Source organism: Oncorhynchus mykiss, chromosome 2 (assembly GCF_013265735.2).
Source record: "Oncorhynchus mykiss isolate Arlee chromosome 2, USDA_OmykA_1.1, whole genome shotgun sequence".
NCBI lineage: Eukaryota > Metazoa > Chordata > Actinopteri > Salmoniformes > Salmonidae > Oncorhynchus > Oncorhynchus mykiss.
The window spans coordinates 94,242,795-94,257,794 of NC_048566.1; the positions used below are offsets into that span (position 1 = coordinate 94,242,795).

Genomic DNA, 15,000 nt, shown 5'->3' on the forward strand with positions numbered 1-15,000 from the left:
ATTCCAAAGGTCAACATTTCACACAAAGAAACTTTGAGATATTATTATATATCACATATCATTATTTTCTGGTAAAATGTCAGAGCATGTAACACCCAAATGACAAACCATTACAACACATTTTACATTTCAATCACAATTTCAAAGGCTGTGCTGGTTTCTTTTTTGCTCCCAAGTAAAAAGCAGAGTAGAAGCAATGTGCCTAAATGTTATATTTAAATAGTTAAAATATAAATATTGTAAAACATTTAGTTGAAAATATAAGATTTACAATGTGAGGAGCTAACGTTTATCTCCGTAACTGACAAGAGTCTCTGCATAGGTGTCAGTGTAGTCCATAGCCCACTAATTTAAAGGCATGTGAACTAATTAACACTATCTTGCAGTCTATGGCAAAATATTAATCCAATGTGTCATCATATCATCAATTTCATATCTGAATTCCGGCAGAACCTCCAGAAATAAATACAATTCACCTATACTGAAAAATCACACATTCCCATACTGTTTTCCTCTGCCTCCTCAACACTCTTCCTGCATTCATAGTGCACCTACAATATAATACATGTATTCTACACAGAAGATGAAATATAAAAAACTAAGTTCCTTAATATCAAGCCAAAGTGGTCATTGAGAGGTACCCTACCTTTAAGATGTAGAAAAGGCTGAGAGAGGGAGAGAGTGAGGGACTGAGAGAGGATAGGGGGGAAATCATTCAGATTTATAGTTTCTAACCCCTGTGTGAATGGCTCACTAAAATAGACTGCTCTCTGTCCAAGCCACTCTCCTGCTGACGTTTACAAACATTATTCAGGCAGGAAAGGGCTGCAATAAAACAACTTATATGGACTTGGATGTTTGGGCTGTCTGTCTGTCTGTCTGTCGCATGGTTCTGACGCCACCCATTGGTGGCAAGTTAACATTAAACATTTATTGTTAGAGCCCCTCTAAAACCTTCCCTTGTGGCGTGTCTGTAGACTCCTACAGCATCCTATGGTTAGTTGCCATAGGAGTCTACCAACTTGTCTCAGAGCAACTCTAGGCAATCAAATCCAACCAAATCCAATCAAATTGTATTTGTCACATGCGCCGAAATACAAGAAACGTTACCGTGAAAAGTTTACTGACCAGCCCTTAACCAACAATGCAGTTCAAGAAATAGAATTAAGAAAATATTTTTGAAATAAACTAAAGTTAAAAAAAATATATAAAATAACACAATAAAATAACAATAACAAGGTTATATACAGGGGGTGCCGGTACCGAGTCAATGTGCGGGGGTACAGGTTAGTCGAGGTCATTTGTACATGAAGGTAGGGGTAAAGTCACTATGCATAGATAGTAAACAGCGAGTAGCAGCAGTGTAAAAACAAAGGGGGGGGGGGGGCAATGTTAATAGTCAGAGTGGCCATTTGATTAGTTGTTCAACAGTCTTATGGCTTGCACGTAGAAGCTGTTAAAACTTCTTAGGGATAGGGGGCTGTATTTTCACGGCCGGATGAAAAGCGCGCCCAAAGTAAACTGCCTGTTACTCAGGCCCAGAAGCTAGGATATGCATATACCTTATAGATTTGGATAGAAAACACTCTAAGGTTTCTGAAACTGTTAAAATAATGTCTGTGAGTATAACAGAACCTATTTGGCAGGTGAAACCCCCGGGACAAACCATCCAGGGAAAAAAACAATTGAGGTTATAGTATTTCCCAATGTTTTTCTAAGGGAAGCACTATGTATTAGGAACCTGGTTTCAGTTCCTAGGGCTTCCACTAGATGTCAAGTCTTTAGAAATTGTTTGATGTTTTTCTTTTGAGAAATGAAGAAGTATGGCTGTTCTTTGTAAGTGTCACTCTGAAGGTCTCTAGTATTTTGGTGCGAGTGAACACTTCGTTGTTTTTATCCGGTATTGGAAACAGTTTATCCCGTCTTAAATTTTATAGATTATTTACGTTTTAGGATACCTTAGGTTGGATTAGGAACGTTGTTTAAAATGTTTGGACCAAGTTTACAGTTTTGCTACCTCTGTAAGTCAAACAATTTCGTATATAAATCGGAAATTAGCTAGGTTGAATTTGATTATTTGAATTATTTTTAAAAGAGAGGTTGGAATTAAGTATGATGCCAAGGTACTTAAAATCAGATACCACCTGGAACTTCTCCCCTGACACAGACATCTGGCTCAGTAGCATCTGTTGCCCTCTTTGTGAAGAACATGCAAACAGTTTTTTTCACATTGAGATGCAAACACGAGTCACTGAGCCACTTTGTAACCTGGACCATTACAGTAGTGAGTTCTTGTGAAGCTTGTTGTTTGCTCTTTACATGCACGTATAGCACTATATCATCTGCATACATTTGAACTTCAGACCCAGTACAGACAGAAGGCAGAGCATTAATATACAGGCTGAACAGGAGTGGCCCCAGTATTGACCCTTGGGGCACGCCCACATCATAGCTAAGAGTGGGCGACAGCTCATTGCTCACTCTGACACACTGAGTTCTGCCTTCAAGGTATGATTTCCTCCATCTCAAGGCATAAGAGGAAAAGTTGAACTTGGACAGTTTTGTGATGAGAATTGTTACGCACGCCTCTATGAAGAGGGAACGCAACACCCTGCTACAACTAAACTCTGTGAAGTGAAAAAGGTATGGACTGTAGGTGCGAGTAAGGATGACAACAGGCAGAATGTGGTACCGTTTTACAAGGACTTTATTCCTTTACACGGTAAAATGGGGAAAAGGGGCTGGATGGAACCAAAGCAAAGAAAGTACATCTCAAAGCCCCCCCTCTCCTATCTTACCTGCCTACCCACTACTTACCTAATTTATCACCACCTGGTGCCCTAACCAAAATACAGGGGGTGGTCCGCCCAGGTCTTACCTAGTGTGCCTAGACAGTGAATATACTACGGGTATATGTATGCCCGCGGGCCTCTTGCCTAAGCACTCCCAAGGTGCCTTCCCCTTCCCCCCTGGGAACAAATGAAACAGGATATTAAACAATGTCACAAACTAACAAAGGACATCAAATAAGCTCTACCTGAGCAACAAACTCACAAAACATACCAACAACGAACTCCCAGCAAAAATCTCACTCAGCAATCCCTACCTACAAATCTCTCTATCACAATCAATCGCTCTGCAATGACCTCCCAGCAAATCTCTCTAGCAAAATCTCTCTCTGCAATCCCTACCTCCAAAATCTCTCTCTCCTGAACAGAACACTGGCTTTTATATAGCTTCAGAATGAATGTAACTGGAGACAGCTGTGTCTTGACGAGGGGGTGGGGTCAGCTCTCCAATTAGCCCTGGAGTCGACCAATCAGCTGCTTGAGGGTTTTCAGGAAGCCATTTCCTGAAATAAACACATGCAAATACACAAACTACAACACATAAACTGGGGAACGTAACAAGAATCTCATGGTTAACAGTATCAAAAGCCTTCCTTAGGTCCAGAAACACAGCCCCAACAACGTCCCCTTTGTCCATCTTGGACTTCACATTTTCCAGAAGAAAGCAGTTGGCCGTTTCTGTGGAGTGTTTCGCTCTGAAGCCAAACTGCATGGTGTGTAATGTGAAGGGGCTGTTGTTGAGGTGGGCAATCAGTTGTTCTGCTACACACTTTTCAACAACCTTTGACACCACAGGTAGACGTGAAGTACCACATCACGTTTAGGTGTCTTTATGTGATAATTAGCCAACACAACAGACCGCCACCTGTGACCTGAGAACAAGCCATATAAATCTTAGCGGTGCTTTATTTAGAGTGGGACTAACAGGTGTTAGTGTAAGGTGGCAGATTTTGATGTGTTGTAACCCCAGCCAGAGTTCATTCTCTGTGTGAATGCAGTAAGTGAGGTCAATGGTACAAAGGAAATAACCACTTTGATATCCTCTACATTTATCAGGTCTTTGATATTCTTTATATTTATCATGTCTTTGATATCCTCCACATTTCTCAGGTCTTTGATATTCTTTATATTTATCATGTCTTTGATATCCTCCACATTTATCAGGTCTTTGATATTCTTTATATTTAGCATGTCTTTGATATCCTCCACATTTATCAGGTCTTTGATATCCTCCACATGTATCAGGTCTTTGATATCCTGTATATTTATCATTTCTCTGATGTCCTGTACATGTATCATGTCTTTGATATCCTGTATATTTATCATGTCTTTGATATCCTGTATATTATCATGTCTTTCATGTCCTGTATATTTATCATGTCTTTGATGTCCTGTATATTTATCATGTCTCTAATGTCCTATATATTTATCATGTCTCTGATGTCCTGTATATTTATAATGTCTCTGATGTCCTGTATATTTATCATGTCTTTGATATCCTGTATATTATCATGTCTATATCTTGTATATTTATCATGTCTTTGATGTCCTGTATATTATCATGTCTATATCTTGTATATTTATCATGTCTTTGATGTCCTGTATATTTATCATGTCTCTGATGTCCTGCATATTTATCATGTCTCTGATGTCCTGTATATTTATAATGTCTCTGATGTCCTGTATATTTATCATGTCTCTGTGAAACAGCCTATCAGTTACAGTAGGTGGCGCCTAATGAAAATGAGTATCCTGTCAGCATAGTAGTCAGCAAATATACTGTGGTATTGGACCACTTTTTTCAGGGGTTCGACACTATTTTTTGGGTAGATCTTCTTAAAAGAGGTCCATTGAATGTGATCCGTAGTTTTACCTGGTCAGGTCACACGGTCGGGATAGACTCCTGGCCCCACACAACACTAAACTAAACTCCTGGTACACAACCCCACGTGTCTATTGTCAATCACAACATCCCTGATAAAAGTCTTTATTATGCAGTCTGTCTCCACGGGTATGTGAGTGATGGAATGGCGTCCTCTCGGGCCTGTGGCCAGGCAGGCCTCTTTGAAACACATCGTTGAACAATAGCAACCCTGACCCTGTGACCGTCACTATGTTTGGAAAGGTCAAATAATCCTAATATGTGTCTCATGTCTTCTTTGATTTACAAACGTTGTTAAAAAAAAACATAATGGCTGACTGACTGTTCTCTGAGGAGACCTTGAAGTATAAAGAGAGACTGAATGTGGATACAATGACCCGCTAGCTTATCGCTGAGGTACTCTCTAGAGTAAAATACTTTATAATACCCAGAAGAAGCAAAGTAATTAGTAAGTAAGTGAGTAATTTGTGAGTAATTTGCAAAAGCAGCATCTCCTCTTCCTGGTGTCCACACAAGACATGAAACATTACATAATACATAATGTAAATAGACAAGAACAGTATGAAACAGCGTTCGGGTCTTTGCGTGTCAATAAAGATACACGTCAAATAACACTTTGACGCGCCAAATGAGCTTGTTGACCAATCAGGACCTAAATATGACTGCACGTCACCTAATAATTTAACACATTCATTCATTTTATATGTAGTTATTACACCATCACTCGTAATTCATGTCACAACGATTCACCGATTCGGATGCTATGATGCCGGTAAAGTTTTGTCTCACGTAGATGCCGCTGCCATACGAGCGCAAGTCCTGGACAGTTTACGAGCGCAGGCGTTTCCCCAAGTTCTGGACAGTGCTGGTCATAAGAAAAGCTAGCTGGCTGATGGATGGATGCAAGCAGTGTTATTCCCCAAAAACATAGCAACACGACAATCTGTTTCAGTAGCTAGCTAACTATCTATATAGGTGTCATCATTTAAAATATCCCTAATTTATAAGACAGTTCTTATTTGATTATTGTAGTTATTGGCTGGCAGCAGGGCCTCCATCATGGCTTCAGCTGATACTCTCACCCTCTTCAGAGTAGGTCTCTTTTTACCCTTCAGCTCAACTATCTTCAGATTCAGATTCTCAATCTTTGGCAAATATAGCATAATAAAGTATATTAGGTATATAAATAACAAACCCTAGCCTATACAAAGCATTCATAATGTTAATGCTTGGGGTAGTGTTTTCCACAGAGTTTGTGTATGTAAATGTTTACATATACATGTAAATAAGTACCTCTTTGTCATTCTTGGACACCTTCATTGCAATGTCATACCTCTCTTCGTCTACAACATTTATCTTATGGTGCAGTTCTCTACACAGTGCCTGTGCAGAACTTAGATAGGATGACAGGCAAAGTATTGCATCCTATCAATTATGTTCCAGTTAGGCTCATGATTGATTGAGTCAATCAACCCCTGTGACCTATGACCATTGTCCTATGACCCCTGGGACATACCTTTAGGTCAACCAGAGCCAAATCAGAAAACTTAAGAGGAGGAACTCTTTCATTCAGAGCCTCTTCTTCTTTTTCTCTGCTACCAGCATCACTCCTGCCTTTTTCAGCAGTTTGGTCTGAAATAACAGGAGGAATTTTAATAATTATAATATAACAATGCATGACTTATGCCACTAAGTATCTCCTATCAAATAAAGACATGTTATCACAAATATAATTGATTTCCTAGGCCTCCTGAGATCTCTTTGAATGTGTTTGTGTCTTGTATAGCTGTTGGGATTTTTAAAAGTATTTATTTAACTAGGCAAGTCAGTTAAGAACAAATTCTCATTTACAATGACGGTCTACCTCGTCCAAACCCTAAGCCGGACGACGCTGGGCCAATTGTGCGCCGCTTTATGGGACTCCCAATCATGGCCGGTTGTGATACAGCCTGGAATCAAACCAGGGTCTGTAGTGACGCCTCTAGCACTGAGATGCAGTGCCTTAGACCGCTGCACCACTCAGCATTGGGGAAAAAATAGCTTTAGAGCCAGTCAGCGGGATGCAGCGATCTTCTGCTTTTTCTACGTGAACATAGAGGTTAATTAAGAATTATTTGAATTATCCCTATATGTCATGTTTACCTCTTTTTTTTGTTTACTGTCTGTTATAATTATGATTCTCGTTATCTCCTATTTTCTTATTTTCTCCATACTGTATAATCATTTTTTTTTTAAACATACCTAACACGACATTACTGACAAGTTAATGTACATAATTTTACCATAAAACAATGGGTTTTTTTCAGCAATTATGCGTAACAAAATTATGAAATGATAGGTTGATATAATTGATTTTTGCCCCGGTCTGTGAAGAACATGATCGAAGAGAACAATGGAGAAATAAACAATGAGTTAATGATAAAACAGGTTGTGTGCAATAAAAATATCCTTTAAAAACACACACAAATCATAGGCCTCAGACATGATGGAGTATCCTTTTGTTTCCTGAAAAACTGCCAAACGCCCACAATTTAGATTAGATTTAATAGATTAAAATAACTAACATTTTCCTTGCATTGAAGACAAATTACAGTATGCACATATCTGAACCTAAGAATCAGATCAATTAGTCTGTAGCCTCAACTCATGGCTTTATTTTTGGACTAATTGCCAAAGGCATCTGCACGTAGAATAGAATACGGTTTCAGCTTCAAAACCCTATGTATTTCTCCTATATCAAGCCTCTGGTTGAGTGATGCCCATGCAGCTGAAGCTAAAGATGTGAACTATTCAAGTCATGGTATGCTAAAACGCAGGCACTTAGCCTTACAATTAGCACCAGACCATACCTGAATACTATAGATTGTTCAAAGAAATTGACTTGAAATATATTTTTGAGAGGCATACTGTACATCTGCCCTATTTCAGAAAGATCTAAAGATTTAAAAAAATATATATATATATCTTTCTTGTCCAGAATGTGTCTACATAACAATGGTAGACATTAGTCAATTGTGAATATGACACATTAAAATATATATTGATATTCAATATTTAATTTTTAATATTAAATATAGTATAAGAAATATGAACCTGCATGTACATAATGATACATAATTAACTTCATATGATGATATCTGATCTCAGAGCATGCTCCCATGCCACATCGGATGTTAAACAAACTTACCTTTTTCTCTGCAGGAAGAAAACCTGGAAGAGCGAGCTATTCACTGGTCGACAACATGATAACTAGGCAATGTGATAACTAGACACTAGGATAACTAGACAATAGGATAACTAGACAATAGGATAACCAGACAGTGGGATAAATGGACAATAGGATAACTAGACAATATGATAACTAGACACTAGGATAACTAGACAATAGGATAACTAGACAATATGATAACTAGACAATATGATAACTAGACAATAGGATAACTAGACAATATGATAACTAGACAATATGATAACTAGACAATATGATAACTAGACAATAGGGTAACTAGACAATAGGATAACTAGACAATATGATAACTAGACAATAGGATAACTAGACAATAGGATAACTAGACAATAGGGTAACTAGACAATAGGATAACTAGACAATAGGATAACTAGACAACATGATAACTACTTTATGACCTCAGTCAAATGTCATGGCCTCCTGTGAGTGGACAACTCAAATAAACCCACTGTCCTGACGAACCAGGATATAACATCTAAACACTATATCATGAGTGTAGAACTCCCCCAGTCCCCAATGGCAGGTCCCCTACTACACTACAGTGTTCCGCCCTAGATGGGATGAGAGGATGTTGTTCTGGAACTTGTCAAACACCCGCAGCAGCCATCTTTCCACAGTAATAAAAAGTGAGACACCAGACTGCAAAACTATCAAGCTCTATTTATTAAATAGTGGAGTGGCATTTACATTCATATCAAATAAATAAATCACTTTTAAACCATTCAGTCAAATGTAGCAGTGTGTACACCAAGTCTGTATATTCAGTCAAATTTAATGTAGCCACCAGCAAGTCTGTACATTCAGTCAAATGTAATGTAGCCTATAGCAAGTCTGTATATTCAGTCAAATTAAATGTATGTAGGCTACACCAAGTCTGTACATTCAGTCAAATGTAATGTAGCCTACAGCAAGTCTGTATATTCAGTCAAATGAAATGTGTGTCGGCTACACCAAGTCTGTACATCAAAATAACCTGGCTTCACTCTCTCAGTAGCGATCGTCTTTTTTTATTTTGCTAAATCAACTGAAAATATACAACTTTTCAGATACTGTACAGATACTGTTAATATCATCACATTCCTGGCTCTGACCTGAAATATCTATTCAGATGATATTGACAGTTATCCATCCACCTACAGAACTACAATCCCTTACGGAAAAACACATGAATTTCACATGTGAAAACATGATCTCAAGTTAAATAAATGTGACAACATGAGGATGCAAATTTCAACATGTGATGCCATGACACTACACCTGTGATAACATTTGAACGTTTTTCACATGTAAAACTGCAAATTCAATGTTCACATGTGAATATTTCTTACATGTGAACTTGCAATTTCACATATGCAGGACCTCCAGTACCCCCAACACATTGTTGTTGGGACCCTGGATAAGCACACCTCATTCAACTCATTCAACTCATTGAGGATCCGTTGAATCAGGGGTGCTAGTCCAGGGTCCCAATAAACATGTGTACTGTTGGGGGTACTGGGGGCCCAGGGATGGGAAAGACTAATGTAAAGTAAGATATAGGTTTAATGCAATGCAGCTTGCCTCATATGTCATGACAACAATAGAAGGGTTGGCTATACATTCTGCTATACAGAACCGGAACAGGCTAGTGAACCACATGACCGTACACTTAGTTTGTACTTATTCCACATACACGTATAAGGAGTGGACTGAGAATGTTTTGTAGGTGGATAATGAATGACCTCGGGCAAGTGAAATCATCATATTATCCTAAAATAGAAGTCAACGATGAAGACCGTGACAAATTCGATTTTCACATTGAAAATGCAATTCCACATGTGAAAGTTTTTCACATTAAAATGCTGAATTTAATTTTCACATGTGAAAGTTTTTCATATGTGGAACTGCAAATTTCACATGTGAATCTGCAAATTTCACAAAATGTTATTCTCGTCACATGTGAAAAGTAGGTGTTAAATTATGAACTCTAAATGTAACATACATGGTTTCACATGTGAAACTGCACCTTTCACATGTTTTGTTTGTTAGGGAAGTAATGAAATGGTAGTGGGGGTTAAGGTAAATGGTACGCTGCTCAGCTGAAATAGTGCAAAAATCTTTCACCAATAGAAAAATTATTACATTTTACATGATCACTTAGTAGACTTTTCAATATGACCCCAACTGGGAATTGGGCTACGCTGATCCTTCTGCTGCACCACAAAGTCTGTACCATTCTCAGAAACCCCCCTACACATTCATTTCCTGTAATACATCCCTGCATAACTAAGATTTTAGTTATCATTTAATCTGACTATTCTCTCATCATTGATTTAGTTGACTTATTTCAGCAACTTGAGGGTTTTCTGTATAGTTGTCTGATGTTGGTGAATCACTATGATAAATATAATAGATTTTCTTGAGTGTATTATTCAAAGCTAAGATTAACTTAAAGTCCAGCGTGTAGGAATACAGGTGAAATCAGTCATTGACACAGACATAGTGGCATGGCAGGAAGGTTGTGTTGAATAATAACTACTGTATAAATAAACATACAGGAAGTTGGTGGTACCATACTTGGGGAGGATGGGCACGTGTTAATGGCTGGAGCAGAATAGGTGGAAAGGTATCAACAACATCAAACACATGGTTTCCATGGTTCTAGCTGTTATTATGAGCCGTCCTCACCTCCACTGAAATAAACATGCACAATATAATCATGTGTGTCAAATATGTAAGTTGAAAACACTGCAACTATTTTGTGACAAATTATTGTATGCAGGGCATCATCACCTGTGAAATCTCAGGTGAAAAATATACACAAGTGAACATTTGAATCCACATGTGAAACTTCATGTGAAATATAATCACATGTGAAGTGTTCCAAAACCACATTGGTTCACATGTGAAAGATCATGTGATCACGTGAAAATCCATGTGAAATTGAATGTGAAATATCCTCATATGTGAAGTGTTCGAAAACCACATAGTTCATACCACTTTTACATCTGCAAAACGTGGAAATTTCACATGTGAAATCATGTGATTTTCCACTTGAAATCATGTGTTTTTTACATAAGGGATACTACCAATACATCATAAATAACTGATTATATCAACACATAATTTATAACACAACTATCTATAACATATCTACAATATATAATATCAACAATATTCCCTGTGAACTAGCAAACTCTCATATCACATTAAACAGGGGACACACACGTAAAATTGACATGGTTGACATGATTCTTTATAAAATTCATTTCATATCACAACATGAAATTCACATCTCATCTAGAACTGACCTCCTCTCTCTCTTCTTTGTGGGTTCTTACAGTCTTGGCATACTTCTCTCTTAATGGTGGTACAACATGACCCTGCAATAATATTAGAATCGAGATTAGAGATGAGAATAATAATTAAATGAAGAAGGTTAGTATTTAAGCACTCCTTGACAGTATCATAAGTGCATCATAAGTACAAAAGACACTTTCCATTGTCCTAAAGCAGGTCTGTCAAACTCATTCCATGGAGGACCTAGTGTCTGCGAGTTTTTCCTTTCAATTAAGACCTAGGCAACCAGGGGAGGGGAGCTATTTACTAATTAGTGACCTTAATTCAGTAATTCAGTCAAGTACAAGGGAAGAGTGAAAACCCGCAGACACTCGGCCCTCCGGGGAATTAGTTTGACACATGTCCTAAAGTGTAATTTAGCTAATGTTGCTAATCATAATCAATACCTGATTATTTTCCAGCATCAAACAGCTTCTTTCTGCCCTCCATGCCAGACATGGCATCCACATTTTTACGCCAGTCAGTCACCTCTTCTTTCTGAGGAGACCAGATGTCATATTATTAGGTTTGATTCGAAAAATACTATCAGATTTCTGTTTTTCATGGACCCTTGGAAGATTATGGTTGCATCCCAAATGACACCCTACTCCATATATAGTGCACTACTTTTGCCCCCAATTCCCTATATAGTGCACTACTTTTGACCCATATTCCCTATATAGTGCACTACTTTTGACCCCTATTCCCTATATAGTGCACTACTTTTTACCAGTGAGCACTATATAGGGAATAGGGTGCTATTTGGGACAACCATAGACCTCATTGTTGTCTTAAAACAAACAAACCTTCTCCTCTTCCTTCTTGACTTTCTTGAGGCCGGATGTGAAGTCAGCCTTCATTTTGCCAGTGTCGGCCACGGCTCCCGACAAGGCGTCGGCGGCAGACTTTTTCACCCTCTTCAGAGTAGGCTTCTTCGACCCCTTAATCTCATCGACCTTCTGGGTCAGCGACTTAATCTGTGGACAGGGTTGATGATGTGCTGCTTTTTAGTGTCTGATATTTTTGTTGCGTATTAATTGGTGTTGTTTGTATGGCCGGTGCAATCAGATCAGATCTCCCTTAAAGGGATTAAAAAAGTCCAATCTTACTTCTATCTTACTATCTAGCACATGTCCAATCAGTCAATTGCTATTGCTGTTAATTATTAGGAATACTCCTTCTCATGGAGGCACAAGACAAGGGTGTACACTCTCATCACTTTTTATTTAATATAGCTAGGAATGTAATAATTTAATTACTGTAAAATACATTCTAGAAGATGAGTCATCATTGTGGACAGGTTTATGGTTGGGTGAATATATCAAACACAATAACAGAGAACATAGCATACCTCTAAATCATTTTTCCCCACTTTGATTTCCATGTCATATCGTGCCTCATCTACGATATCAATCTTTTTGTGTAGGTCTTTACAAAGGTCCTGCAAAAAATATTATATCATGTAGAAAAGACAACCAACAACACATTACAGATAATGATATTATTGAAATTACAGATTACTTAAAATATTTAGCCAATCAATTGCAAAATAAAGAACTTGTAGTGTATAGACAATTCTATAAATTCTATATTAGCAGATTTGTTGAGTAAAATATTTTTATGGAGGATTCTCTGCCTATTTAACCCACCTCCTAATATGGATGGATATACTGGAATATATTTTATAGTATATATGGTGTATTATAGATAAATTGAGAATTATGGGTAAATTAAGTATTATAGATAAATTAAGTATTATAGATATATTAAGTATTATAGATACATGAAGTATTATAGATATATTAAGTATTATAGATAAATTAAGTATTATAGATACATTAAGTATTATAGATATATTAAGGCCTACCTGTAGCTCCTGCACAGACAGGCCAGACAGTTTGAGGGGTGGGGCTCTCTCATTCAGAGCACTCTCTCTTTCACGTTTCTTGTCAGCAAACTCAGCCACCAGCATTATCCCTGCCTTTTTCAGCAGTTTGGTCTGAGGAAGGACAACACCAGCAGTTAACCCCTGACAATTTTCCTTCTCACAGAATGATACAGATTTGTGTTTTACACCAACAGTTAATCACTTTTAATGTGGCATTTGGTAAACAGGTAAACATCTCTTTTCAATTGAAGTTAACACTGCTTATCATGTATTAGAATCCATTTTCAATAAAAGGTGTAGCTGCACTCTCAGAAAAAAAGGTTATATCTAGAACCTTAAATAGTACTTTGGCTGTTCCTTTTTGGTTTCAGGTAGAACCATTTTTGATTCCATGTAGAACCATTTCCACTGTTTTATAACTGAGCAGTTGTTCCCATTCTAAATTAGCAGTTGACCCCAAATATTGGTTGTCCATATCCGGCTCGAAGGACCAATAAGCAGCCAGGAAGTTGAAATAAAGGGACAACCTAGGGATTCAAAGGGCAGGTCCATGTCTGAAGACCTGGAGTCTTTAACACTCAGGATTCAATGTGTATCCATATTGTAGGGGCACATGCAGATAACTAATCTGCATAATCCTTGTTTCTGTGAATTCTGTCATCGACCTACTACCGTCATCAACACAGCAAGGCCTGAGAGTGAAACCTACCTTTAGGAGCAGTCGGCGTGTTGCCGAATACTTTGGCTTTTTCTGAAAGAGACAAAACATTTTCACTATAGACAATATACACCAGTGACCTCTGTATATTAGCAACTGCTTTAGATGTGTTGATGTGGATAAAGGACAAGGTACTCACCGGTCTTTTTCCACCATTGGTAAAACAACAATAAGACAAGAGCAGTTAATTGACTGTACATGACATATATTTTGACCAAGCTTTGGATCAAGAGAGGTTAAAGTCACTACTCACCCTTCAGACATGGCTACTGTCGGTCAGGTTACCTGAGGAACCAATTCAAACAAGCGTTACAAGCTTTATGGAACATTTATGCTGATACAGTAATCTCCCACAGATAATTTAATGATTACAGTTAGGCCTGGTTGTCTCATAGGACTTGATGGGGACAAAATGTCAGTGTGCTCACACCATGGGATAATACTTCCCTTTGTTATCAAGGGCTAAGGTTGTGTGAGAGCTCCTGTCTGGCTATATTTGCGTAGCACATTTCTCCCGTGCTTTCCTTTGGCCCAGATAGACATCAAGTAGCAGCTGTGGCCTTGGTTATGCCAGTCAAAGGACTGGCAATAGAAGGCCTGTCGATAGAAGACCTGACAGGAAAGAGGTTTTGGCAGGACACTGAGGATGATCTAGCTGTTTTCCCATCTCTCTCTTTCTTCTGTTTCTTTCTGTCTCTGGTAGGAAACAGATTTAATGTGACTCTCCTTTCAGCTTCCCTGTTGAACATGGCGGCTTGTGTTGAAATATAGCAGAGAGAACCTTACAATACATGGCTGACAGTGAAAAAATCTTGTTGTTGAAATATTTGGATGAAAAAAAACATTATCTGCTATTTTTCCTTACCATACACTCTTAGAAAAAACTGTTTAAAAATGGTTATTTGGCTGTCCCCATAGGAGAACCCTTTTTGGTTTCAGGTAGAACCCTTTTTGGTTCCAGGTAGAAAGAACCCTTTTGGGTTTCATGTAGAACCCTCTGTGGAAAGGGTTCTACATCGAACCCAAAAGGGTTCTTCGAGGAGTTATCCTATGGGGACAGCTGAAGAAATGTTTTAGGTTCTAGATAACACCACTTTT

The 15,000-nt window shown here is 38.1% G+C and overlaps 2 protein-coding genes across 2 annotated transcripts in view; both read right to left on the reverse strand.

The window, feature by feature from the left end:
* Positions 1–772, reverse strand: part of LOC110500060 (troponin I, cardiac muscle) — a 10,833-nt gene extending 10,061 nt beyond the window's left edge. Inside the window, exon 1 of the mRNA XM_021577199.2 lies at positions 647–772. The gene's annotated coding sequence lies outside the window, so the exon portion shown is untranslated. The remainder of the gene's footprint in view (positions 1–646) is intronic.
* A 7,851-nt stretch (positions 773–8,623) lies between these two features.
* The window catches only part of LOC110500075 (troponin I, slow skeletal muscle), a 7,416-nt gene continuing 1,039 nt past the window's right edge, over positions 8,624–15,000 (reverse strand). Inside the window, exons 2-9 of the mRNA XM_021577224.2 lie at positions 14,156–14,187; positions 14,042–14,045; positions 13,894–13,935; positions 13,164–13,295; positions 12,648–12,737; positions 12,103–12,273; positions 11,704–11,794; positions 8,624–11,340 (exon numbers count right to left, since the gene is read on the reverse strand). Of these exons, the coding sequence (XP_021432899.1) occupies positions 11,708–11,794; positions 12,103–12,273; positions 12,648–12,737; positions 13,164–13,295; positions 13,894–13,935; positions 14,042–14,045; positions 14,156–14,166 (537 nt within the window). The 5' untranslated portion in view covers positions 14,167–14,187 and the 3' untranslated portion in view covers positions 8,624–11,340; positions 11,704–11,707. The remainder of the gene's footprint in view (positions 11,341–11,703; positions 11,795–12,102; positions 12,274–12,647; positions 12,738–13,163; positions 13,296–13,893; positions 13,936–14,041; positions 14,046–14,155; positions 14,188–15,000) is intronic.